Below are 27,469 nucleotides of genomic sequence, written 5' to 3'. Positions count from 1 at the left end.
GACAGGCATGCTGTCTCCTGTGTCCACATCATGGGTACACAGGTGTGTCTGACCAGGGGTTAAGGAGAAGAGTTCAGGAAACTGTTGTAGGACTCTCCTACAATCAGCTTGCTGTTGGCCAGAGAGGGTGTCTGAGTAGATCACTCCATCTACTGAGCCATCTTTTGGGTCTGATGACAGAAGATCAGGGAGAGGTTCACTCTCTGCCTCCTGATCCTCATCTGTTACCATCAACAGATTCACATCAGCCCTGTCATGGAAGAGCTTAAGGCGGTTCACATGGATCACCCTCTTGGGGCTCCTGCTTGTGCCCAGGTCCACCAGGTAGGTGACCTGACTCTTCCTTTCTAGCACTGGGTAAGGGCCACTCCATTTGTCCTGGAGTGCCCTGGGAGCCACAGGCTCCAGAACCCAGACTTTCTGCCCTGGTTGGAACTCAACCAGTGCAGCCTTTTGGTCATACCAAAACTTCTGGAGCTGTTGGCTGGCCTCAAGGTTTTTGGTTGCCTTTTCCATGTACTCTGCCATTCTAGAGCGAAGGCCAAGTACATAGTCCACTATGTCTTGTTTAGGCTCATGAAGAGGTCTCTCCCAGCCTTCTTTAACAAGAGCAAGTGGTCCCCTTACAGGGTGGCCAAACAGAAGTTCAAAGGGTGAGAATCCTACTCCCTTCTGTGGCACCTCTCTGTTAGCAAAAAGCAGACATGGCAAGAGGACATCCCATCTCCTTTTGAGTTTTTATGGGAGCCCCATGATCATGCCTTTTAATGTCTTGTTGAATCTCTCAACTAAGCCATTAGTTTGTGGATGGTATGGGGTAGTGAATTTGTAAGTCACTCCACACTCATTCCACATGTGTTTTAGGTATGCTGACATGAAGTTGGTACCTCTGTCAGACACCACCTCCTTAGGGAAACCCACTCTGGTAAAGATACCAATGAGGGCCTTGGCTACTGCAGGGGCAGTAGTTGACCTAAGGGGAATAGCTTCAGGATACCTAGTAGCATGATCCACTACTACTAGGATGTACATATTTCCTGAGGCTGTGGGAGGTTCCAGTGGACCAACTATGTCCACACCCACTCTTTCAAAGACGACCCCCACCACTGGAAGTGGAATGAGGGGGGCCTTTGGGTGCCCACCTGTCTTACCACTGGATTGACAGGTGGGGCAGGAGAGGCAAAACTCCTTAACCTTCTGGGACATATTGGGCCAGTAGAAGTGGTTGACTAACCTCTCCCACGTCTTGGTTTGTCCCAAATGCCCAGCAAGGGGAATATCATGGGCTAAGGTCAGAATAAACTCTCTGAACGACTGAGGCACTACCACTCTCCTAGTGGCCAGGTTTGGGGTCTCTGGCCTCAGTGTACAGGAGTCCATCTTCCCAATAGACCCTATGTGTTCCATTTTTCTTGCCCTTGGACTCTTCAGCAGCTTGCTGCCTAAGGCCTTCAAGAGAGGGACAGGTTTCTTGTCCCTTACACAGCTCCTCCCTTGAGGGTCCCCCTGGGCCTAAGAGCTCAACCTGATAAGGTTCAAGCTCCAAAGGCTCAGTTCCCTCAGAGGGCAGAACTTCTTCCTGAGAAGAGAGGTTCTCTTTTTCTGACTGTGTTGCAGTTGGTTTCCCAACTGACTTTCCTTTTCTCTTGGTAGGCTGGGCCATTTTTCCAGACTCCAGCTCTACTTTTTCACCCCGTGCCTTGCATTGTGCTCTTGTTTTTACACACACCAGTTCAGGGATACCCAGCATGGCTGCATGGGTTTTTAGTTCTACCTCAGCCCATGCTGAGGACTCCAGGTCATTTCCAAGCAGACAGTCTACTGGGATGTTTGAGGAGACCACCACCTGTTTCAGGCCATTGACCCCTCCCCATTCTAAAGTTACCATTGCCATGGGATGTGCTTTAGTTTGATTGTCAGCATTGGTGACTGTATAAGTTTTTCCAGTCAGGTATTGGCCAGGGGAAACCAGTTTTTCTGTCACCATGGTGACACTGGCACCTGTATCCCTCAGGCCCTCTACACTTGTCCCATTAATAAAGAGCTGCTGCCTGTATTTTTGCATGTTAGGAGGCCAGGCAGCTAGTGTGGCTAAATCCACCCCACCCTCAGAGACTAGAGTAGCTTCAGTGTGGACCCTGATTTGCTCTGGGCACACTGTTGATCCCACTTGGAGACTAGCCATTCCAGTGTTACCTGGATTGGAGTTTGGAGTGGAACTTTTCTTGGGACAGGCCTTGTCTCCAGTTTGGTGTCCAGACTGACTACAGTTTCGACACCAGGCCTTTTTGGGATCAAAGTTTTTACCCTTGTACCCAGGATTGTTTTGTGAAGAGGCTCTGGGCCCACCCTCCTGTGCAGGTTTTTGGGGGCCTGTAGAAGACTCTTGACTATTTTTATTTTTGGCTGTCTCACCACCTTTCCCCTGGGGAGGTTTTGTGACCCCTTTCTTTTGGTCACCCCCTGTGGAAGTTTTGGACACCCTAGTCTTGACCCAATGGTCCGCCTTCTTTCCCAATTCTTGGGGAGAAATTGGTCCTAGGTCTACCAGATGCTGATGCACTTTATCATTGAAACAATTACTTAACAGGTGTTCTTTCACAAATAAATTGTACAGCCCATCATAATTACTTACACCACTGCCTTGAATCCAACCATCTAGTGTTTTCACTGAGTAGTCTACAAAGTCAACCCAGGTCTGGCTCGAGGATTTTTGAGCCCCCCTGAATCTAATCCTATACTCCTCAGTGGAGAATCCAAAGCCCTCAATCAGGGTACCCTTCATGAGGTCATAAGATTCTGCATCTTTTCCAGAGAGTGTGAGGAGTCTATCCCTGCACTTTCCTGTGAACATTTCCCAAAGGAGAGCACCCCAGTGAGATCTGTTCACTTTTCTGGTTACACAAGCCCTCTCAAAAGCTGTGAACCATTTGGTGATGTCATCACCATCTTCATATTTAGTTACAATCCCTTTGGGGATTTTCAACATGTCAGGAGAATCTCTGACCCTATTTATGTTGCTGCCACCATTGATGGGTCCTAGGCCCATCTCTTGTCTTTCCCTCTCTATGGCTAGGATCTGTCTTTCCAAAGCCAATCTTTTGGCCATCCTGGCTAACTGGATGTCCTCTTCACTGGGGTTATCCTCAGTGATTTCAGAGTTGTTGGTCCCTCCTGTGAGGGAACCAGCATCTCTGACTATTATTTGTGGAGTCAGGGCTTGAGTAGCCCTGCTCTCCCTAAGTAGGACTGGAGGGGGGGGATTTCCCTCCAAGTCACTATCTTCATCCTCTGAGTTGCCACCCTCAGAGGGGTTGGCCTTTTCAAACTCTGCCAAAAGCTCCTGGAGCTGTATTTTGGTAGGTTTGGGGCCCATTGTTATTTTCTTTAGTTTACAGAGTGACCTTAGCTCTCTCATCTGTAGATGGAGGTAAGGTGTGGTGTCGAGTTCCACCACAGTCACATCTGTGCTAGACATTTTGCTTCTAAAAGTTGGAGTACTTTTTAAGAATCTAAAACTGGTTCTAGAATCTAATTCAAACTTTTACAAACTTTTAAACTCTAAAAGAAATGCTAAACAGGATCTAACACAAGGCCCTAGCAGGTCTTTTAAGAATTTAGAAAACTTTTCAAATTGCAAAAATCAATTTCTAATGACAATTTTGGAATTTGTCGTGTGATCAGGTATTGGCTGAGTAGTCCAGCAAATGCAAAGTCTTGTACCCCACCGCTGATCCACCAATGTAGGAAGTTGGCTCTGTATGTGCTATTTCAAAGTAAGGAATAGCATGCACAGAGTCCAAGGGTTCCCCTTAGAGGTAAAATAGTGGTAAAAAGAGATAATACTAATGCTCTATTTTGTGGTAGTGTGGTCGAGCAGTAGGCTTATCCAAGGAGTAGTGTTAAGCATTTGTTGTACATACACATAGACAATAAATGAGGTACACACACTCAGAGACAAATCCAGCCAATAGGTTTTGTTATAGAAAAATATATTTTCTTAGTTTATTTTAAGAACCACAGGTTCAAATTTAACATGTAATATCTTGTTTGAAAGGTATTGCAGGTAAGTACATTAGGAACTTTGAATCATTTCAATTGCATGTATACTTTTCAAGTTATTCACAAATAGCTACTTTAAAAGTGGACACAGTGCAATTTTCACAGTTCCTGGGGGAGGTAAGTTTTTGTTAGTTTTACCAGGTAAGTAAGACACTTACAGGGTTCAGTTCTTGGTCCAAGGTAGCCCACCGTTGGGGGTTCAGAGCAACCCCAAAGTTACCACACCAGCAGCTCAGGGCCGGTCAGGTGCAGAGTTCAAAGTGGTGCCCAAAACGCATAGGCTATAATGGAGAGAAGGGGGTGCCCCGGTTCCGGTCTGCTTGCAGGTAAGTACCCGCGTCTTCGGAGGGCAGACCAGGGGGGTTTTGTAGGGCACCGGGGGGGACACAAGCCCACACAGAAATTTCACCCTCAGCGGCGCCGGGGCGGGCGGGTGCAGTGTTAGAACAAGCGTCGGGTTCGCAATGTAAGTCAATGAGAGATCAAGGGATCTCTTCAGCGCTGCAGGCAGGCAAGGGGGGGCTTCCTCGGGGAAACCTCCACTTGGGCAAGGGAGAGGGACTCCTGGGGGTCACTTCTGCAGTGAAAGTCCGGTCCTTCAGGTCCTGGGGGCTGCGGGTGCAGGGTCTTTTCCAGGCGTCGGGACTTAGGTTTCAGAGAGTCGCGGTCAGGGGAAGCCTCGGGATTCCCTCTGCAGGCGGCGCTGTGGGGGCTCAGGGGGGACAGGTTTTGGTACTCACAGTCGGAGAGTAGTCCGGGGGTCCTCCCTGAGGTGTTGGTTCTCCACCAGCCGAGTCGGGGTCGCCGGGTGCAGTGTTGCAAGTCTCACGCTTCTTGCGGGGAGTTGCAGGGGTCTTTAAAGCTGCTCCTTGAAACAAAGTTGCAGTCTTTTTGGAGCAGGTCCGCTGTCCTCGGGAGTTTCTGGTCGTCGTCGAAGCAGGGCAGTCCTCAGAGGATTCAGAGGTCGCTGGTCCCTTTGGAAGGCGTCGCTGGGGCAGAGTTCTTTGGAAGGCAGGAGACAGGCCGGTGAGTTTCTGGAGCCAAGGCAGTTGTTGTCTTCTGGTCTTCCTCTGCAGGGGTTTTCAGCTGGGCAGTCCTTCTTCTTGTTGTCGCAGGAATCTAATTTTCTAGGGTTCAGGGTAGCCCTTAAATACTAAATTTAAGGGCGTGTTTAGGTCTGGGGGGTTAGTAGCCAATGGCTACTAGCCCTGAGGGTGGGTACACCCTCTTTGTGCCTCCTCCCAAGGGGAGGGGATCACAATCCTAACCCTATTGGGGGAATCCTCCATCTGCAAGATGGAGGATTTCTAAAAGTTAGAGTCACCTCAGCTCAGGACACCTTAGGGGCTGTCCTGACTGGCCAGTGACTCCTCCTTGTTATTCTCATTATTTTCTCCGGCCTTGCCGCCAAAAGTGGGGGCCGGGGCCGGAGGGGGCGGGCAACTCCACTAGCTGGAGTGTCCTGCGGTGCTGTGACAAAGGAGTGAGCCTTTGAGGCTCACCGCCAGGTGTTACAGCTCCTGCCTGGGGGAGGTGTTAGCATCTCCACCCAGTGCAGGCTTTGTTACTGGCCTCAGAGTGACAAAGGCACTCTCCCCATGGGGCCAGCAACATGTCTCTAGTGTGGCAGGCTGCTGGAACTAGTCAGCCTACACAGATAGTCGGTTAAGTTTCAGGGGGCACCTCTAAGGTGCCCTCTGGGGTGTATTTTGCAATAAAATGTACACTGGCATCAGTGTGCATTTATTGTGCTGAGAAGTTTGATACCAAACTTCCCAGTTTTCAGTGTAGCCATTATGGTGCTGTGGAGTTCGTGTTTGACAGACTCCCAGACCATATACTCTTATGGCTACCCTGCACTTACAATGTCTAAGGTTTTGTTTAGACACTGTAGGGGTACCATGCTCATGCACTGGTACCCTCACCTATGGTATAGTGCACCCTGCCTTAGGGCTGTAAGGCCTGCTAGAGGGGTGTCTTACCTATACTGCATAGGCAGTGAGAGGCTGGCATGGCACCCTGAGGGGAGTGCCATGTCGACTTACTCGTTTTGTCCTCACTAGCACACACAAGCTGGCAAGCAGTGTGTCTGTGCTGAGTGAGAGGTCTCCAGGGTGGCATAAGACATGCTGCAGCCCTTAGAGACCTTCCTTGGCATCAGGGCCCTTGGTACTAGAAGTACCAGTTACAAGGGACTTATCTGGATGCCAGGGTCTGCCAATTGTGGATACAAAAGTACAGGTTAGGGAAAGAACACTGGTGCTGGGGCCTGGTTAGCAGGCCTCAGCACACTTTCAATTGTAAACATAGCATCAGCAAAGGCAAAAAGTCAGGGGGCAACCATGCCAAGGAGGCATTTCCTTACAAAGCCAAAAAGTAGTAAATCTACTCAAATGTGTAAATTACTCAAGTTGTACAGCCCAAAGGACCGTCAGTTGGTTGAGACATGTAAGTTACACTTTTGGAGTAAATTTACACTCAGATTTGGTGAATATCAAGTTACTCAAAAGTATAAAGTTTAAGTTACCTTTGTGGATTAGACCATAAGGGCCCAGCGGACATCTCTTTCATGTAAAGGAATCACTGTCACTACGTTTTGACTAAATGTATTGAAAGTTTGATGGACGACTCCATCAAATTTTCAGTATTTTTTTGTTTTCAAATAAAAAAATCCTACGGAGGGATTTTCTTTTTGAAAAAAAAACCTTGCCATAGAAGATGGGGGGTCATCTGGCAGTGGCAGACAGTGAAAATGGGCCATGTGTTCCCCCCCTAAATAAGTGTAATGACCCTAAATCCAGTAGTCCACAAGAAATTTATGAGGCAACAGAGGCTGAGTAGCCTCCATAGTCTACATACTGAAGTTCAGTCTGTGTCGAAATGAGGCGGGTGGAATGGGTACTCCACCACCGTTGGACAGAGTACACTCTCCCAAGTCTGAATCAGGCACTAAGTTTTCCCATGCTAATCCGCCACAAACTATACTAATGAAAGTTGAAGAGTGGTACATGGTCTCCAGCATGTACAGACTGTTGATGGATCAGAAATCATTTAGCCCAGACCTTCTTCCTTATCTTTGTCATTGCTCAGTTCATGGGGAACACAAATGCATCAAAAGGAGCTTTCTTTGGCATTGCCCGGTGAGGAGTGTGGAGTGTCCTAGCAAGTACCAATATTGTTTCATTTTTTTATGAAACAATTTCAGTGTGCTATAGAGGATTGAATGGGCTGGCCTCAAAAACAGAGCGAGAATAGTAGGTCTGTTTGGTTTTGAGCTTCATGATTCTAGATGCAAACTAGGGTGCTGGGCTTAGTAGCAAATGACTAATCCGTGTTGCTGAGGGCTGTGGATGTTGTCAGACAGTTCAGCCCTGATGTGTCTGTGTCCTCCTCAGCCTTTATCAGCTTATACAACCATTTTGTCATTGTGTTCTCTTGTTCCTGTGGTTATGCTCTTAAACCTGTATTCATCACTCCATCCACATATGTCTTAATCATCACATGTTAGTGTGAAATTGACTGTGTCCGCACATGTCCATCATTAATATTTGGCTTTTCCCATACATTCCTGGTAATTCCAGGAACTTGCCATCTCTGTTCTGTAATTCTTGTTTCCTTCTATGCTTGTGTCTGTACTTAACCTCAGCAGACCTCCCTGGTTTGTTTAGCCTGTGTGAGCCTTTGTGTGTCCTTCTGTTCCTGTATGGAATGACTGGGTTCCTCTCTTGTCAGTGTATGTTTGACTTGGCCTGGTGTCTGCGACCTGCCTCTCCTGGATGGTGTCCAGCTACTGTGTGTTGATGCCAACTCCTGCCTCTTCTCTGGTTCTCTTTAGGTGGAGCATGACCCCTCAGACTGTCAACGCTTACTACCTCCCAACCAAGAACGAGATTGTCTTTCCAGCTGGGATCCTACAGGCCCCATTCTACGCCCCTAAGCACCCCAAGTGAGTCTGACACCTTTGTTTCATGCTGATGAGTATTTGTTTTTGGGGGAAGTGAAAAGCCATCTTAGGTGCTATAAAGTAGTCTCCTCCGGCAGTCTAAATCCATTGCTAGTTCGCTTGGACTTAATTAGCTTCGAACCAGTAGAAGACATGCTCACTTTCCATCCTTAGTAGATCAGGTTTCCCAGAAAGGAGCTGGCCTGAGGTTTGGATGAAGGAGAGATGACCGAAGGGTGCTTAGGAGATGTGCAACAAAAACATCTGGGTTCGGAGGTCCAACCCATTTTTTTGCTGCAGTTTGTTTGCATCACCCCTAATCTGTTCCTTTTGTTTATCTTTTAGCTCTTTAGTCCTTGCACTTTGTAAGAGAAGAAGAAGCACATTGGCATACATTCTCCAGATTTGTGGTTTCCTACAAGGTGAAAGACATTGTTGCTGTGGCTGGGGTGATTTTGGACTGACTGAACAGGCTCACCCTACTTCTTGTCCTCCTTTCAGACAGCAGCCCTGCCTGGCATATTGTCAGAGGCCCAGTTAGCCCTCTCCCTGTATCTTCCAAAGATGTCTTTAGTGTGGGCACACAGGAGCAATAGCCTATTGGCCAAAGTGCCCACCAGAGGGTATTAGGCCATCTCCCATACAACATGAGACTAGCCCTGGGTGACTTGTCATTCCCTCACTTGAGAATGAAATCTGTTCTGATTGTCCTAACCATTCTTTGTAGTATGACAAAGGTGAGCATTCTTCCCTAAATGTCCTGAATGTTTGTGCCCCAGATATCTGACAGCCAAAAGTCATTTAATAATCAAGTCATTATTCATTATACAACAGTAATATATAGTTTGGCTAAAGGAAACATGAAGGTTATAATAAAGACCAAAAAGTGGCAGAACTAGCACAAGTTCTTCCAATCCCCTTCCAGCAATTGCACATATCAGCTGCTGTGCCTTCTTCATCCCCCATTACAGACGTCTCTATAGTGCCCATATTCTCATTCAATTCTTCCTCTCCAGTCCCACTCCTTTCACACCCACATACTTAAGATCATTACGTCCCTGCCACAGCTCCCAGATTTCCATGGAGTTCTTCAGACAACCTTTACTTTCAGACATTTTTTCATAGAGCACATAGAGGTTCATCCTTTTAAACTGTGTTCCCCTATTTGTTGTTGAATGTTCTGTTCCAGATTGCAGCCACATTCCCTTTCCCCACTAGCAAAGGTTGCATCTGATAAGATAAACATATATATTTTATATGTTATATAACTCCAGCTCTCTATAGCTCCCAAAAAGTTCCATTTAGGTTTTCACACAAGCTCCAAACTACTTCTCTTGCAAGTATTTCCAAGTGCTACATGCCCTACCTTGAATTGAATTTCTTAAAACTCTCATTGTAAAATACAAAGTGCAGGAAAATATATATCCAGTTGTGTAACTACATTACTAATCAATCATTCCACCTTAGTAATGTCTGTTCTACTGGAGGACAAGAGGCCAACATATGACCAACATCTTCTTTAATGGAAGATACACACTGGTAACTGGATAACATTTGCAGGACAACAACACATTTACCAAGAATGTTTTTATTATGTTTTCGCCACAACTCCTTTTATTTTGGGGGGAACCACTGTGAACTCCACTCTCGTCACACTTGGCACTTTCCTGTGTAGGTCACGTCTGGGCCAGTCTACCCCTGCATAAATATTTTCAGTTATGATTTTCTTGGTAATATTTTTGTGATTGTGAGATCTTGGTTATGAGGTAGACATTTTTACACAAGGTGAATTACAGCATAAGATTTAACTTCTCTGTGGACATCGGGACACTGACAAGTACTTCACACAAGTCCTAAAATAGAAAGGCTACAAAAAGTGAGGACTCTTGTAACTTTTTCCTCAAAGTACATGAATGACCTGAAATGTGGTTTACCTGTATCTCTCTACAAATATTCACTGAAGTCCATACTATTCATAAGAAAGGCATGTGTGACTGGTTTGAGCAGAAAACAGCTCTCTGAAAGGCATTTTCTGCTCAAACTAGTCTGCGATGAGCCAAACAGCATGTGAAACTGCATACTCACAAAGCTTTGCAAATTTTGCATATTGTGAAATTTGTTAATTTAAAAAATGTTGGTCCTGAGCAGGCATAGCTCGGTGAGGTAGATGGTGGTGAGATCTGCTGGGATTTAAATTGCTACAACCATTCCATGAATGATTTTCATTGCAAAATGCCTGGAACTGGTCATAGTATGTAGCTTGTTGGTGTCTACAGTTGAGGACTAAATTAGAGTCCTCCATTGGACAGTGGTAAGTGACAGATCTCTTCATTATTCAAGTCTATTCAGTTGGTGATGGGTGATTTATTGCTCTGGAATGGGTGAGGGACAAGACCTAGGGGTTCTGACGTAGGTGAGTGTAAGAGAGCAAATTAAACAAATTATTATACAGCCTGTTTGAACAACAGGCTACCTCACTGTGGAGTGTTATGGTATTAGTATCAGTGCAAACCCAAGAGGGTTATATAATAAAAGACATGACTAGATAATCCCACTCTTGACATGGGTCAGCCCTTCATAACTTACCTGGATAAGGACCTTTGTGTGATGGTGTGGCTGTTTTATATCTGTACACTGTAGACTGTGCATTGACCTTAGAGCAGCAATTATTATTTCAAGTTCTGTCCCACGGTTGTGTAATGATGTAGTTATCATAGAAATTATCAAGTTTTCACCTCTCTTCTGGAGTGTAAATGATGCTGAATGCTTCAAATCTTAGCTGGTAGTAAGTTTTAGGGCTTGGTGGCATGTTTAAGAAAGCGAAGCCTCCTGCTGATTTCTTATTCTGAGGTGATATGATGAACAATGGTGTTCTATTTTATTTATATGGCTTGAATGTAATTTTTAGGTATAGCTTTTTACTTGGAAGGCTTTGTAGACAATGGAGAGTGCATTGAACATCTCCCATCTTACTAAAGATAGTCAGTGGCGTGACTGTGGGACTGGAGTTTTGCGTTCTCTTGGGCAGAGGCAGAGAAGAAGTGTTGCTGCAGCACTTTGGATTAATTGTATTTTCTGTATGATGAAACTGGGGGCCCCAAGGCATAGGCTGATGGCATAGTCAAAGTTGGAGATGATGAGTAAGAGGACAGAGAGAAGCTTCTGTTGGTATCCAAAGTAAGAGAAGATGTGTCACAGCGTTTTAATTGTGTAGATGGTGCCGTTAGTGCCCTTGTTGAGCGGTGGTATCAAGGCTAGTTCTGTATCCATGGTTACCCCTATGTTTCTTGCTTCTTTTGATGTGATTCGTGGAGCATCATCTTCCTTGGGCCATATGACAGTATGCTGGTAGTATTGCCATTGTCCACGGGTCATGGTCTCGGTCTTTGCGGTGCTGTGCTTTAGGTGGTTGGTCATCAGCAACACATTTATTGCATGAACACAGCTGTTAAGTTTTTATTTGCAGAAGTTTTCTGAACCATCTATTTTGGAAAGGTTTGTATATTATCTATGTACCTGTGACAGGTGAGGTTGAATTATCTAATCCCAAACGGATGTTAGGTAGATGCTGAATATTTAATGAGATGTGATGGGTCACTCTTGGGTGTGTGGAGATGAGGTAAATGGTGGTAGGTCTACAAGGCCTTGGCTGTCTCTGTGGTAAGACCAACCAGTTTTAGAGCATTTCTGCTGCAAATGCAAATGTGGAGTATGGGAGAGCTGTAACTAACTGTTAAAACGTGTTACCACTTTAAAATCCAGTTGTATTTTTTTTACCTTTACAGCTGTTTATGATATTAGTTGTAACTTTGTAGCAAATTATCAAATTTTTCATTAAATTATCTTCTTATTAGAAATGATCTATGAGGCAGGGGCTGCCCCTGTGAATATGTCAAAAGTTGGAAAAAATGGTGGGACTATCATGGGCTAGAAGGCTAGTTAAAGCCTGAGGTAATATCTGGGATGTGTCGGGGGCCAACATACCTACTCAGACCTGGGAATACACCATGCCGGTATCAATATGTTATTGTCTCCATATTATGCAGAGCAACTGTAAACATGCAATAAGATGTTTCCATAAAAATATCTTTATTTTTTAACATTTTAAGCTGTCACATCTGCTTAGTCACTTTTTTATCATTTCCAGTTTTTGTGGATTTGATGTTCTATCTTTATTCTTCAAGGCTTTGTTTGAAATTATAATTATTTAACTGTGCCTGGACTTTTAAACAACTGATGGGTTTCATAAAGCTTTCTTTCTCTCACTGTTCATCTTCAGTCTAATATTACAATTGAATTGAATTTCTGATGGTGGCAGGAAGGGCGCACCTGAATACACCAAAGCAAGGAGTAGGACAAATACAACAGGTGTAGGAACAAGAAGGATATGCCTGGAGTTGTATCAAGAAGTATAAAGCAGGAGCTGGAGCAACATAAATACACCTGATATTGGAAAGGAGCCACTAGTGGTTGGAGTTGGAACCATACAGAAGATTTGGAGCACAATGTATACTCTAGCTGTTGGAAGAGGAAAGATACACCACGGCTTGGAATGGGAATAGCGCATGAATAGTTAGATCAGGGAGGATACACGAGACTGTGGAACAGAGAGGATTCAAGGTAATTTAACAGATGGTTAAAGCAGAAGCTATACATCATGCTCTTGGCCAGGAAGAATACCTCAGGTGTCAGCACAGGATGGATAAGCCATCCCAGTGAAGAATACTTCAAACGTTCGAGCAAGAACGATACAGAAGGTGTTGGAGCAGAAATAAACACCAGGGGTTTAAGGAGGAAGGTTACGCTATATAGAATGGAGTACAGAGGATGCACTGCAGTTGGAATAGTGAAGATGCAATAGGGCTTGGAGCAAGGAGGATACACTTTGGAAGAGGTACTCATTATTGGATGAAGAAGGATTCACTAGGGATTGCAGCAGGAAGTACAGACGGGTTAAAGCAGAGATCATGCAAAAGGGGTGGAGCAGAGAGTCTAGGTCATTAGTTCAAATGAACACCAGATCAGTGTCTGGAGCAGGGTGAATAGAAGAGCGCTTTCAGTCTAGAGGATACACCAAAGAGGAAGCACCAGGTTTTGTAGCATGGGGCACACCGGGCTGCAGTAGGGAGGGTTTGATTGGACAGGAACATCATTGATACACTGAGTGTTGACAGAAGGATTTGCAGAGAGTTGAAGTCAGAAGAATTCACGGGCGATGGATCAAAGAGGATGCACCAGGAGCAGGATGAAGGAGCATGTACTGGAAGTTGAGTAAAGGCTACAGCAAGAGTTGGCTCAACAATGGTGCACAGGTGTTTAAGGAGAATGAATACAAGATGGTTTGGGGAAGATGTGGCCTAAGGACCAGAGCTGCTGACTTTGGAACTAGGGAACCAGATTTGAGACCCAGTGGCGGCTCAACATCCTGGGATTGTGGGACAATTCTTAATCGCCCCATGCCTTAAACTAGTAGAAAAAAATGATCCATCTTCATGTAATGCAATTGGCCAAGTTTCTTCTACATAAAAACTTCAAAAACAAAATACAGTTTGGGTGGGAGTAGAAAGGATACATAATGACAGAAGCAAGAAGGATACAACAAGGGCTGGACGATTAGTAGAAGGAATTGAAAAACTTGTGAAGTTGTTTGGAAAGATACAACATTGGAGTAGTTGTTAATTTGGGTCCGTTTTTGCAGGTGCTCGGCATCAGCACTTAATTCTTCACACCAACACTTATGTCAGCCCATAACGTGGTGGTAATGTTAGTATCTTTTCATGGTGAGCACATTAACAGTGTATAATAATTAAATATACAATAAAATTGATAAAACCAGCCACCTATGCCATTTTTATAGCTTTGAATGGCCTAGAATAGTACAAAATGTTACACTTGTAGCAGTGTGCTGGTTAGTAGTCGGCCCAATTGGCAACGCAGGCAGAGGCAGTGGGTGATGCAATCTGCAAAGGCCTCCTGAAAAGGGCTCTAGCACTTATGTTTTCACAAATAAAGCACTGCAAGGGAAGGAGCATGAATAATAGACCAGAGGTTGAAGGAGGAGGGTTGAACGACCATGTCAGGGAACAGAAATAATTCACTAGGAGTTAAAACAATATGAGGTGGATTTTTGTATGGAACAAATTTCTCAATCCTTGATATTTTGATCATCGATGAATGTTTTCCTGAAACAGATTTACATGTGTAATATTGTTCTGATTGGAAATGCATTAGAGCACAGGAGAGGTTAATGGGGATATATTGGATCTATGTGTTTTTTTCTTGGTTACTTGAGCCTACCTGTATCCATAGTTGAAGAGGCAAGCTCCCTTCTTATAGTTGTTTTTAGTATCAGAGTCTGTAGCAGAGAATGGAAACTCCTGGAAGTATTTTAGAAGATATTTTAGTGGAAGAAGCATGAAGGATAAACCAGAGATGTATCAGGAAATTGATATTATTCAAACTTGAGCTGTTTGTGACAGTACAATCAGAATGCCTTTATTTTTGTGCTGACATCTTTTTCTTACTTCTATATGTCTTTTCCCCACAGAGCTCTCAACTTCGGCGGCATAGGGGTCGTAATGGGACATGAATTGACGCATGCTTTCGATGACCAAGGTTAGAAATTAATAACATAGAAGTAAGCAGAGGATGCAGAGTTATGGGTACCCTTTTTTGCTGAGAATGAAACATTAAAATCACTTATAGTCCTAAATGTGGGAGCTAGATTCAACATATGGGACCACATTTGGAAGAACACTTCTTTGATAAGTGATTGAGGCTTGGCAATAAAATCAGTGTCTGAGAAGGAGGTTTAACGAATACCATTACCATCTTAAATTGAAGCTAGGACAATAACCTCAACCTCTGGGAATGAGTCTGGGTGGTTCAGATCAACTTCAAGATGGTGGCTTGAACATTTGAATCCTTCTTCAAGACTGTTTCTAGGTGCCCTCAGTTCTGTCTTTAAATGTATCCATTGCCTGTGGTTGGAGTGTATGAGCTAGAATCTGTAGCAGATTTAATGATACTTTGTGTGCTACTAATTTCAGGGTATCCGTGGTTGGTGTTTTGACATTAAATGGATAATACTGGAGATTCCTGACTATCACTTTCATATTTTTACTTTGTATGCCTTTGTTAGTGAATCACAGACTGGGGACGGCAGAGCCTATGATCCAGTTCAGTTGACCTGTAAATTTCAAATCACCCATTATAAAAATATTGGGCCTGATTCACAAAGGGCCTCCACACTTGTGGCAGAGACCCCACAGTCATGGGGAGTCTCTACACTAGGGGCTGAATCTCTGCAATGAGAACAATGTGTACCTCCTCCCAATAATCAGTGCAGAGATTCTGCCCCAAGTGCAGAGACTCCCTCTTGTCTGCGGGGCCTCCGCCATGAGTGCGGAGGCCCTTTGTCAGTCAGGCACTGAGAGTGTACCATAGAAGGCTCCATGTTGGTTCGGGCCAGTCAGATGATTTCATGCTGATGTTTTATCTTTTGACTGGTTCTACAAATGGACCAGTTTTAATATTTGATGACTAACTCTTACCTTAATGCTTTGTCATAAATAGTAAGCTTAAAATATTTTAGAAGTCGTTCCTCTTTTTGGTAGTCTAAATAATTTCATACCTTAAAGTTTGGGAGTAAAAGGCTTCCATAGCAAGAAAATTTATGATCCATGATTAGGTGAGAGGTAAAGTGGAAAAGTCAGGATCTCCATTTTTAAAGCCCCATAGCAAAAAAGAAGGCAGCACAGCCTTTGGGATTTGTAAGAGTTTTGGGTTACATATTTACTACCATCATATGCTTGGTGTTCGGGAAGACCTGCAAATTGGGTTATCAATTTCTGAACTAATCTTAGAAATCTATTGGTGATCTGCAACAGAAAGACTTTGTGGAAGAACAAACACTATTGCAGGATATCTGTTTTGTTTAAATAATTAAGCCCTATCAGTAAGACAATAAACTTGTGCCACCTCTGGAATTTCATAAATGGTTATACATTTGAATATAGCTAGCCCAAAAAAAGGGAAAACAATATTTATTGAGTGTTAATACTGCGTACCTGTGAATGGTAATTACTGGCCCACACCACCTCCCTTGAGTAGGCCTTGGACTGCTCTGTTCCGCTACCCTGGGAGAGTCAAGTGCAACAGTGGGATTTTTGGTTCCCAGTGGAAAGCAAATGCGGACCCATTACTTGTGCAGGCCTCACAGCCAATGTCCCATTTCCTTACATACATCCATGGAAATCTTTGTTGTCTGCTACAGCAAAAGAATGCGGTGTGGCTTTACACCAAACATCAGAAAGCGTGATTTTTGTGGTTTGGTGTGGCCACATTTTTTTCAGTATGCATGTGTCTGATTACCACAACATAGAATGATTTTCCTTCCAAGAAATGTATCCATCTATCTATGCAAATTTGAAAAAGATAGAATTAATATATCCACTTTCTCCCGAAAATGTGGCATTTTAATACAATAAGCCTATAATCTTCTAAGATTCTTGAAAATAATATGTGGCAGTACAAACATACAAAAAACAGAGAGCTAAAGAACACTACAGCGTGAACCCGTTGTGGTTTCCTTTACTGTGTTGATGCTTAAAAATTGTTGGACAGTCAGTGTTTGAGTTGCAAGCAACCACATTTTTGGTGTACTTATCCCAGATATAAGACACCATTTGGCATTGCTTACAAACAACCTGGGAACATGGTTTAGGTCAGTGTGATTTAATAGTCGGAGATAATATGCACTACTCAGAGACCAAGACCTGAAAGCAACTGGGTAGTAGTAGAACTAAGCTGTGTTAGAAGACAACTTGAGAACACTGATCTTTATTTCTAAAACCAGCCAACATGTGTTCTACTTTATTGGCTAAGAAAGCACTGGAAGCATGAAAACATGTCAGTCCCAGTATATGGACGGGGCGCATAACTATAGAACATGATCTGGCATGTTTTTTGCCCTTAGCAGATATTGTGCATCTTCACATTTAACAGTTAATGAAGGAAATAATTCAGACATCATGAGTTTTCCATCTTTTTTGTAGAGAAAATGGACATCCTGCCTGCATTCACAGAACATTGTCAAAAGATCACCAGCTTGACAATTGGTTGGAAGTGTAGAACCCCACTTGATCCAATGAAATGTGAATGACATCTCATATTAAAGATACTAGATACCAAGAAAAATCTTTAGCCATGCATCTCCTTTACAGCCCTTGACTAGCATCTTCACAAGGAGGAGAGGAGAGCTAGCACTGTTTATTAATGAACTGGCAGCTAACACATCTTACCACTAGTTAGTGTTAGATGCTGGAGCGGCCATGTTTTTTTCATTTATCAAGGACATACTTCTATACCTATAAAGGGGGGCTGCACAATTAAGTATTTGCCCCAGGCCTTACAAAAACCTCTAACTGCCCTTTTCATGCTTCTAAAGTTTTGTCCTCTTGTATGCACTAATTTGAATTTCCATAACTAGGAGTTGATTCACAATTTCTGAAGACTGACACTTTTTTACAAATTATAAAGGGATTTTTTAACTAAATGATTTATAATTCAATGCAGTTTTCCCAAAAATTAAAAGAGAAAGTTTATTTCTGTTTCTTTAATCTGATGACGGATCAAACCTTGACATATTCATTTCAAAACCACTTGTTATTTCAGATGTGCTAATCTGATTCATTAATACCAACGTCCCAAATAGCCTAGCCAAACCAGCGACCATAGGTTTTCAGTAAATTGAAGACTGTTAGGTATAGTTTTGTTCATAGCCTAATAATTCCTCCAACAAAATAATAAAGTCATATAAAAGTAGAATGAAAAATAGAAAAATGATTTTTGTGTAAAGACTCATAGTCATAGACCTCTAAAAATATACTTTGAATGTCTTTCAAACTGGGGGGGCAAATAGTTATGTACCATTTAATTATCTCTTATAATTACTGGTGTGCTAACTATATAGTTGGTTGAAAATATCTCACTTGAATTTATTTACGAAAACAAAGTAGATCAGTAGATCTAAACATTTCCTTATATTCCTAAGACATGCTATAGAAATAGGTATATAACAACATCCTGTTTCGGAATTCATGGCTGTAAACTGATATCAACAGAACTCATGAATCTTACAAACGCGTTTGTTGTCATTATTTTGAAAGCTAATAAGAAGGAAGCTAGTTCTTCATCTTCATTTAAACCATGTGCGACACTGTCCAATATATTTATCCGGAGAGCTCTTTCTTTCACACAGCACTCACTGTCACCCCCTCTGTTCTACTCATTGGAAAATAGGAGACACATTTTAGTCTGACTTTTATAATTCTATTTGGATATGAGTTTTAGGGAAATATTCAGCTATCAAAAAATCTCTGGTCACAATTCTTTGTAGCTTGCAGTTGTTCTTTCCAAGTGCCTTGTATGTTGGTAGCGCCAACATATTGTTTACCAGTGACACCTAATTATATGTACATAAGATGGTGTCTTACAATTAAAAAAATGCTAAATTTTCAAATTCTTACACGCACTCTAATTTTTTAGTTCAACTGCCTTGTCCATAACAATATCACAGCAGTTGATGGCAGAGATACTGATTACAAATGATTTATAAATTGAATTAAAGTTGAGATGAGTTCCTACTCTCAACTGCCCTAGGGGGGCCTATAATCTTTTAACAGTGTAAAACTGCTGTGACAACAGGCATATCATATCAGAAACAAATTGAAACAAGAATCTTTGGCAAAGGTCTGTAATGTGCACTTTCTATGTTCCTCCCTTAAAAAGTATGATGCTCCTTATGTACGCAGTCACTTGTTGGAGGTCACTTCAATATGGCCCTGCTCCAATCAAATCATTAATCATAGGTAACGCTATGAGTCATCATAGAATGTTAATGCTGTCTCTTTTCTGTAGGTCGTGAATATGACAAGGAGGGCAACCTGAGGCCCTGGTGGCAGAATTCATCTCTTGAAGCATTTAAGAACAGGACGGAGTGCATGGTGGAGCAGTACAACAAATACACAGTCAACAGCGAGCACATCAACGGCAAGCAGACGCTGGGAGAGAACATCGCTGACAATGGTGGCCTGAAAGCTGCATACCATGTAAGTGCTAATTCACTCTATGGCCATTTAGGTACTGACTAACAATTTCAAATGCATCAATTACCTACAAATCTATGTGCAATTGTTTCACATTCCTGTGGACCAAGATAATTCACAATAATCAGATTTACAAACTGGCAATATTGCAGGCAAACTTAGGTCACCTGTTTTAATAATCCTAAAAAGCGGGGTCTCTGTCTGTGAACTGGTAATCTCCTCTGTTCAACCCCTCGGAAAAAAGAAACCCTTATATTTTCTAGATTTGTGGTTCTGATCCAGGGACTGGAAAACTCTCCAATCGAAGAGAAGGGAAGATCTCTCTTCCTTTTTTTCTTGATGAATATCAGGGTTATAGGATTTTGCATCTACTTTGCCCTAGATCAGCATGTATGTATTTGTGAAGATCAGAAGTCATTGTGTAGAAATTTCTAGCACAATCTATTTTTTTTATTTTTTTTATTTCCATGTTGGATTTTCTCCGGGTCTCTGCCATGTAGCAATTTGTCAGACAGTCTGATGTCTGTTGGCTAGATGGATTATTTTTAATTTCTGGTGGTGTACTGTTAGCTGGGATTGGTTTGTTTTTTGGCTGCTACAGGATTGCTGGTGAATCATATGCATAGTTAGGTGACAACAGTACAGCTGTGATTGTTTGGACTAGGTTGGTAACCTACTGATGGTGTGGTTGCTGGAATGGCATGTTTGATGCAGAAGGATATCCTGACGGGAAGCGCGGACCCGGGTAGGTTAGTCGCCGCCTGGAGCACCATCAATCAATAAACTGTGAACCTGATGACTGGTCCGTGTTGTCCCATGTAGCACGTTCCTTAAACGGGGATGGGCGACTGATAGGAATAGTTTTTCCTCTACATATTAGTGTAAGTGACTGGATACTTTTGTACTGACAATTGCAGTGTTCAATTATCCATAGTATTTAAATTTTGGAGATACATTTAGCTAATTGGTCCTGAAGAAGCGTCACCGGACCTGGCTGGGCCACCAGCGACGCGAAACATGTTGACCCTGATGAGGGACGGCTAGGTAATTCCCCGCCCTCTCTCTTTTTCTTCTTTCTTTTTTTATTACAGAGTGATCGACCATTGCCTCTGTTTCACTCTCATTATTTTTAATCTTGGCCTCTGACTTCGAGATAGACTATTAAACAGATCACTCATTCTGATTTCAGAGAGTCAATTTTAACCGCTATCTACTTCTTTTTTGATCTCCTTACCTCTCACTCTTATATAGGGTAGTGACATCATCTATTAAGATCTCCGGCAAAGAGCCCCCCCGTTTGGGGTGGTGCCTGTCAGACATTGCAGTGCCAGTCTGACGAGGAGCAACTCCGATGATGAAGCATGACACCCTCCTGGGTGTGTGAGGTTTCTGCTCCTAAAGATTAGGACTCCCTACCTAGTATCCTTTCCATCTTCAACTGGAACAGTGTATTATTTGTATTTATATGATGCAGAAGGATAGCCAGATGGCGTGTAATTGTTTTAGCATGTGATGACATTACATCCTCAACATTAGTCTTGTGTGAAAAGAATCATTATTTATATTTTGAAATGATCACATTTTAGATTCTTAGTTTCCATCACACATCTAAAAATGTTTACTGAATTTAACCACTTTAGAACATTTTTGTGTGGGTCTCAACTACCAAAGCTCTTTCAATGAGCGTCTGAGCCTGGAAATACAGCAATTCATGGTCTTAAAGGCACTTCCTTGCCTTCTGAAGTAATACAGTAGCGTGCTCACCTTTGTTTTGCTTCTTCTTTGGCCTTGTGTTCTTACTGCTTTTCATGGAGTACTCACACTTCAGCTTAAGTCCTTGCTGTTACAGTGTGTGTGCTCTATATGTCCCAGAAAGCATTGCCTACTTACCGTCCCATCGTGACTGCAAGTTGTTCTTCTATATGGGGATTTGACCAAAGCAACATGGCTTCTGTCTACTCCTGTCCCTTTCCTTCAGGTGCCTATAGACGCCGGCATCCATATTTGTGTCACAATTGTTCCAGCCTGTTCCCTAGTTCCATTGTATTTTTGCCCCTCTGTGATCTTTTGATTTTCCAGTTTGTGGATGTAGTACTTTCTTCTTTCAGAGTCTGGGAATACCTGAATAATACCAATCTTGAAAGAATTGTTTGCTATGGGATAAACAGTTCCCCTGGAATGACTGATTGCTGTAAAAGAACAGCTTTGCTTGAGATGGTTGCTTGCCTTGAGATGGTTGCTTGAGGTGTGATGGGTAGTTGGATTGACTAGTTTGTAGGGTTTGATGCAATTGGTGGTTAAACAATGCAGATTAGGATTGTAGTGAGGCCACCCTGGGATGCACCTAGGTTTGATTGGCATGGAACAGAGGCTGGTGAGGTAGGTGTTGTACAAGCATTGGTGAATGTCGCTCGATCAATTCCTGCTTTCTTTATTTCCACTGCTTTGCCTTTTTTATTGCAGGCTTACAAATCCTGGCTGCGGTTGAATGGAGAAGAAAAGCGTCTGCCCGCTCTGGGTCTTAGCAATCACCAGCTCTTCTTCCTTGGATTTGCACAGGTAATTCCATCAAACATATTCTGATGGGTTTAGAATGTGGGGGCTTAGTCTGCATGGATAAAATGCACAGAACAGGGGTAGGTTTGGTGAGAATCCTGCCAAGCTGATCCACATTTTATTGAGCACTGATCACATGGTCTACAGCTGGTTGGATTTTACTTCCAATAGGCATCTCAAATGATGTTGCGAATTCAAAGACTAATGAACCAATCAGGGCGGGCCTGTGTAAATAGGTGCAAAACTGCTTCTGGTACTTAGGCAGTGAATTTAAAAACTTTAAATGATCAACCAGCACAAAAAATGACTTATTTTCACAGTGAGGATTCTGAATAGAAATGAAACCGTCTCCTTGAGGATAGCACGCAATCGGAATTCCGAGTGGTGCACAAATATGCACTGATCCAGCGATTTTCCTTCCATCTTATCCACCATTCTGACCTTCCCAACTCAGAATGGAGAAGTAATAGTGCTACAGGTAAAAAGTAAAACCCCTTGGTATTGTTGGTTTACCGCTACAGATTAAAATGTAAGTTTGGTTTTACAAATTCATTCAGCCCAAAAAATGTATTTTATTTGCAGGGACATGGTGCAAGCTGGAGGAAACAACCATGCATCATTAACTAAATCTGCAGTGACCACACAAAACCAGAACCTACCACATACATGCAATGCAGAGATAGGTAAAAAGAGATGAAAAGAGAGAGGCGCACGGTAGAAGAGGCGAGGTGAATTAAGAAGGACATGAGACCGAATGTGGGCGATAGAGGGGGCTACAGGGGGTGGATAATGAGATAGGAAGAAGGACAGGAATATAGTGCTTGCTGGGATAGCGAGAGAGGAGCTACATAACCATGAAGTAGAGAGAGGTGATGTAGAAAGTTTGGAGAGACAGAGAAAGATTGAAGTAGGCAAGGTAGACAAAGTAGAGGGAGTATTTTAGGACTTTTTTATTTTGTTTATAGAGTGGTAAAAAAACAACAGTGTTTGGATGTTTTCGTGTATATAAGGGACATTAGTGGTGACCTCTTACTGCAGTGCAGCATAGTGGTTCAGTCTGTTAACAGGTCTCCATGCGTGTGATGTTTTTCAGGCGATGATAAATGTTGTGAGAAGTTGTGATGTAATGCAAAAGACTGAGCTCCTAACATGGCTTGCCCATGGATTGTCTCTTCTCTCCCCCTATCCTGCACCCCATCAGACGTAGCTCACCTTCTGGTGGCTGTTCACTATTGTCACTGACACGCTTCCTGTTCTTGGGTAGTCAGGAAAGCTCATGCAAATCCCCAAATGTCCTTGGGATGTCCTCTACCGGGTGGTGGCTCACACATCTTTCAGCTGGAAGGTTACACCTAGCTGCCTCATAGCTTCAGTCCTTTACTTTTGCTGGGGGCCTCTGATCCGAACCCTGCTACTTGGCCAGCGGTTGCGGGGCCTCCGCAAGCTTCTGACATATTTTGGTACATTCGCTATAAATCTCGGCATCATTATCACTGGTGACGAGAGAGAGAGAGAGAGAGAGAGAGAGAGATTTCTTCTTGTTATGCTTCCCCTGGGGATGCGTACAGTTTTTCCACATTCCTAGGTTTACGTATCCTTGTACATCTGGGAATGCATCAAAATCAACGCAACGCCTATTGAACGCCCCCCCCCCTGAATCAGCGGAAGTCAACGCAGGGACTTGCCTTACGCCTTATCTGCGAGGCCATGAAAAGCCAATTATCGTGGCTTTTCTTGGCCTCGTATATACGGGTCGGCACTCTGCACCTCTGGTGCGTCACAAAACGTGACACACAGGTGGCACAAGGGGCTTGTAAATATGCCCCCAAAGTGGGTTTGCGTGGCTTCATAGATATAGGTCTGCACTCTGTGCTGCCAGAGCCTTATAAAGAGTGATGAATCTGCAGCACAAAGGGCTTGAAAATATGCCCCCAGGTGGTGAAAAGAGCACACATTTCTGCAGCAGTGTTAGCATCACAGGCAGCCAATTCAGCCATGTTTTGAGATCCCTTGTTCATTTATTGAATAGAAAGTGGCAACGTCGTTTTACGAGGCCATTATCACATCTCCTCTGACAGCAAATGGCTGACACAAACATCTCTTAAATTACTGCTATTACCATGATCTATTATTGCTTTGTTTCCTGGTAAAATCTACTTAGTTGTTGTCAATGGCTGCCAAGCCAGATATTCAACATTTTTAGCAGTTTACATCCTCCCCATCTCCTTTCAAATGAGCATGTATGTTAACTATTCCTGCTGCATACATATATTTTTCTTCTAGGTACTGTGGTCTTCATTTAATTAAGATTTTGGGGTTGTATCTGTATCTAAAACATATCAACCGACAGTGTGGGATGCTGTGCAGTGCTGAATGTTGTGCCTAATCATTGCGCGTGTGTGGTTTAACACTCTTCTTCTCTCTCCCAGGTGTGGTGTTCTGTCCATACTCCAGAGAGTGCGCACGAAGGCCTGATGACCGACCCCCACAGCCCAGCCAAGTTCCGCGTCATCGGTACCCTTGCCAACTCTGTAGACTTTGCTGAACATTTTAACTGCCCTGTAGGGTCCCCCATGAACCCGGGCGAACACTGTGAAGTGTGGTGAAAGAAGGAGGAGGGCGTATGCGCACACTGTGCTACCATCAATATCTATACTTTGCACACTTTTCGGAGATTGGCACTACACAGCCATTGTATAGCAGATAGGTACTTTCCGCCATCGACCGCATGCTTATGTAGCATCATCTGTGCAGCTAGGATGCATCACCTGAAAAGCTAGGTTGCATCACCTGAGAAGCGAGGGTGCATCTTCTGAGAAGCGAGGGTGCATCATCTGAGAAGCTAGGGAGCATCATCTGAGAAGCTAGGGAACATCATCTGAGAAGCTAGGGTGCATCACCTGAGAAGCGAGGGTGCATCTTCTGAGAAGCGAGGGTGCATCATCTGAGAAGCTAGGGAGCATCATCTGAGAAGCTAGGGAGCATCATCTGAGAAGCGAGGGTGCATCACCTGAGAAGCTAGGGTGCATCTTCTGAGAAGCTAGGGTGCCTTACGTGGGCAGGTAGGGTTGCTGGATTTTCATTGGATCAGATAGAAAAACCATAAACTGATAAAAGGAATGATTGAATTAATATCACTCATGGGAATTACTTTGGGCAAGTCCATAGTTTCTTTTTTGGTTCACTGTGCCAACTGCAGGCAGGTACCAATCATTTGCCATGTAGTCTTGTCTCAACCTAAGAATTATAATCCTGTTCATACTGATAGGCCACATTCCCAATGAATGGGAACAAAGGCAACCCCAGACAACCATTCTTGAACTCAATCTGTGAAGCGCTTCATAGGTCCTATGGCACAGTGCACAAAAGACTCATGTCCGGACATACACATCACATTTCCAGCTTCTCACTGGGGAAAAGTGTTGGTGGAATTCTTTAATTAATCAGAGCCATTGGTAATTACTTTAGGCCATATTCCAGTGCATAGTTGTTTTGATTGTTGTACCATTATAGACAGAGACCAGAGACCAATCTTATGCAAACCAGAACTTTGTGGGTGGGATACTATGCCAAACTCATGGTTCACCCACTCTATTTAAAGTCAGGGGGGCTACCATGTTTCCCACAGGCCAGTCTATGCTGGCTGTGCCAGCAGAAACCCTTTGGATGTTGGAGTATTGGTCAAATTACCTCAAACATCGGCCTACATAGGGCAGAAGTTCTGACACACTTTTTTAATATTTGGGACCGCACGGGGAAGCTTATCAGTCCTGAAGAGGAAACTACATACTGGAAGTAAATTCCAGGAACTGCCAGGGACATTTAATGTTTTGGTTTTCAGTAAGCCTCCCACTTATTTTTATTTACCTCAAGCAATCTCAGGAGAGCCTATAGTTGTAATTTTCCAGGTAGGAAGAAGACTATTTAAAAACAGAAGTAAGTGAACGGGACTCACCATTCTGACTTTAGCATCCCTTGCTCAACCAACACCCTCCTTCCCTTTCTACATATCTCTGACCCATCAATACAAGCTAAGACAGATATTTCTTCAATTGGACTAAAGAACCTGTGGTCTGAATTTGAGTCTCTTGCAGCGGCAGGTGTTTCAGAACTCGTTGGCCATCACAAGGAATGATCTCAAGTCCAAGACCATCAAGAATTAGGAACTCTTCTAGAGTTTAAGAGGAAGGCTTGGGTCATCACTAATCAGTGAAGGCTAATCCGTGATTGAGGGGTGATCCTACAGAAATGGGGGACAGAAAGGCTAGGGTATTGTCAGTCTTTGGATGAGTCTGCTGGGGCTGCAGTCAACCTTACCATCTGTGTGTACTGGCTACCCGAAATAAAATCTCCCTGCTTCCCACAGAGCCGCACAGGGATACCCTGCTATGGGTTACAGCAGAGAGGGAGCCTTGTCATGCACCTCATGTTTAATAGGTAATACAAAAATATAAATTTGAACAGATAGGAACCCTCCTCAGATACATGGTAGGAGATGGGCAGGACCTGAGTTGCACAGTGAAACAACTGCAGTGACCAACATAGGAACACAAGGTCACAGCATTTGAGCACTATTTAAAATCCTAATAACAACTGCACAAAGCCCAATCTGGGAGATTGTGAGTCCCCCGGTGTTAGAGGGTGACCTCAGCATAAAGAGTGCCTTGGAATCCACTCCCCAGCTGAGAAAGCAATCCATACTTACAAGTAAGGTTTTACTTACTGCACAGTTTGGAGGAGAAAGACACCACAAAGTGCAAGGGCATCTGCTAAATGCAACCGGATAGAAGAGTCCTAGAGGATTCCCACGCTAGAAGTGACATAACATACTGTCAGAGCCATGCAGGTCAGATAGCAATGGATAGGTAATAAGTAACTCACTATGGACCACTAGCAATTATCCTGGGTGCAGTCCATCACCTTTAGCTCATCTAAGTCGTCAAAGTCAGCGACTGACCAAAAACAAATCTTTTCTAACCCAAATGGCAGCCACATATTCCCTCTCAAAGGACCCACAAGTATTTCCAGATGCATTTCACCTTACTGGGCTTCACCTTCAAACCCTATGGCCCAGTCATCTTGGACTCCATACCGGTGAACGCCCATGCTACTTAGGTCGACCCACTTAACAAAAAAGTGATGTTTGGAAATGCCTAACTCGATAGTGACCAATGAGAACTACTTTTGGTCATTTGATTCCATTGTTTGTTAGCTTGTCCAGACAAGGGGCACTGACAGACAACAACAATATGTAAGTCACCTTCCACTATATGCGGAGTATAATGTCGGCAGCTGGTGGTAAATGCAATTCTACGTTGCAATAGCTGTTTTTCGCCATCTCCGGTGTGCTAGGGTGTGTGCAAAGTGAGATGTTTGTGTAGACAGTGTGCTGAGAGGTATATGGTTCTCTTCTAGAACACATGGTTCACGTGTGTGAGATTAATGAATGCGCATGCACAAGAAGCTGTGTTTTAGAATGGAACGTAGAGTTATTTATATATATAGTCATATATGTAACATTTACACAATGACCTTTGAGACCATATACACTGGCAGAACACTGGACTTATGCTGCACTGTGACCTGGACCAGAAATGGGGAATAGCTGGGGGGCAGCAACATGGGGCAGGGCTAAGATGAAGCCCGTAGGCATTACTTCTCAGACTACTGGTGCAGTAAAAATGTTTCAATCCGTTTGCTTGCCACGTGCCACCCTACTTTGCCCCATTTCTCTCCAATGCCACCTCTCACCCTTTCAGTGTTTTTTCTCTCTGCCTCCAGCATTTCCTGTCTTCTGTTC

General features: G+C 43.4%; 1 protein-coding gene across 3 annotated transcripts in view; it reads left to right on the top strand.

Moving 5' to 3' along the window:
* ECE2 (endothelin converting enzyme 2) overlaps positions 1-26,113 on the top strand; it is a 275,238-nt gene extending 249,125 nt beyond the window's left edge. For all 3 annotated transcript variants that reach the window (XM_069212964.1, XM_069212966.1, XM_069212965.1), the window contains exons 15-19: positions 7,898-8,008; positions 14,553-14,620; positions 18,926-19,116; positions 21,577-21,672; positions 24,099-26,113. In XM_069212964.1, the coding sequence (XP_069069065.1) occupies positions 7,898-8,008; positions 14,553-14,620; positions 18,926-19,116; positions 21,577-21,672; positions 24,099-24,275 (643 nt within the window). In that variant the 3' untranslated portion in view covers positions 24,276-26,113. The remainder of the gene's footprint in view (positions 1-7,897; positions 8,009-14,552; positions 14,621-18,925; positions 19,117-21,576; positions 21,673-24,098) is intronic.
* Positions 26,114-27,469: the final 1,356 nt, after the last annotated feature.

This window comes from Pleurodeles waltl, chromosome 11 (assembly GCF_031143425.1).
Source record: "Pleurodeles waltl isolate 20211129_DDA chromosome 11, aPleWal1.hap1.20221129, whole genome shotgun sequence".
Classification (NCBI taxonomy): Eukaryota; Metazoa; Chordata; class Amphibia; order Caudata; family Salamandridae; genus Pleurodeles; species Pleurodeles waltl.
The sequence above is the reverse complement of the archived record's forward strand: the minus strand, read 5'-3'. Positions and strand labels throughout refer to the sequence as shown.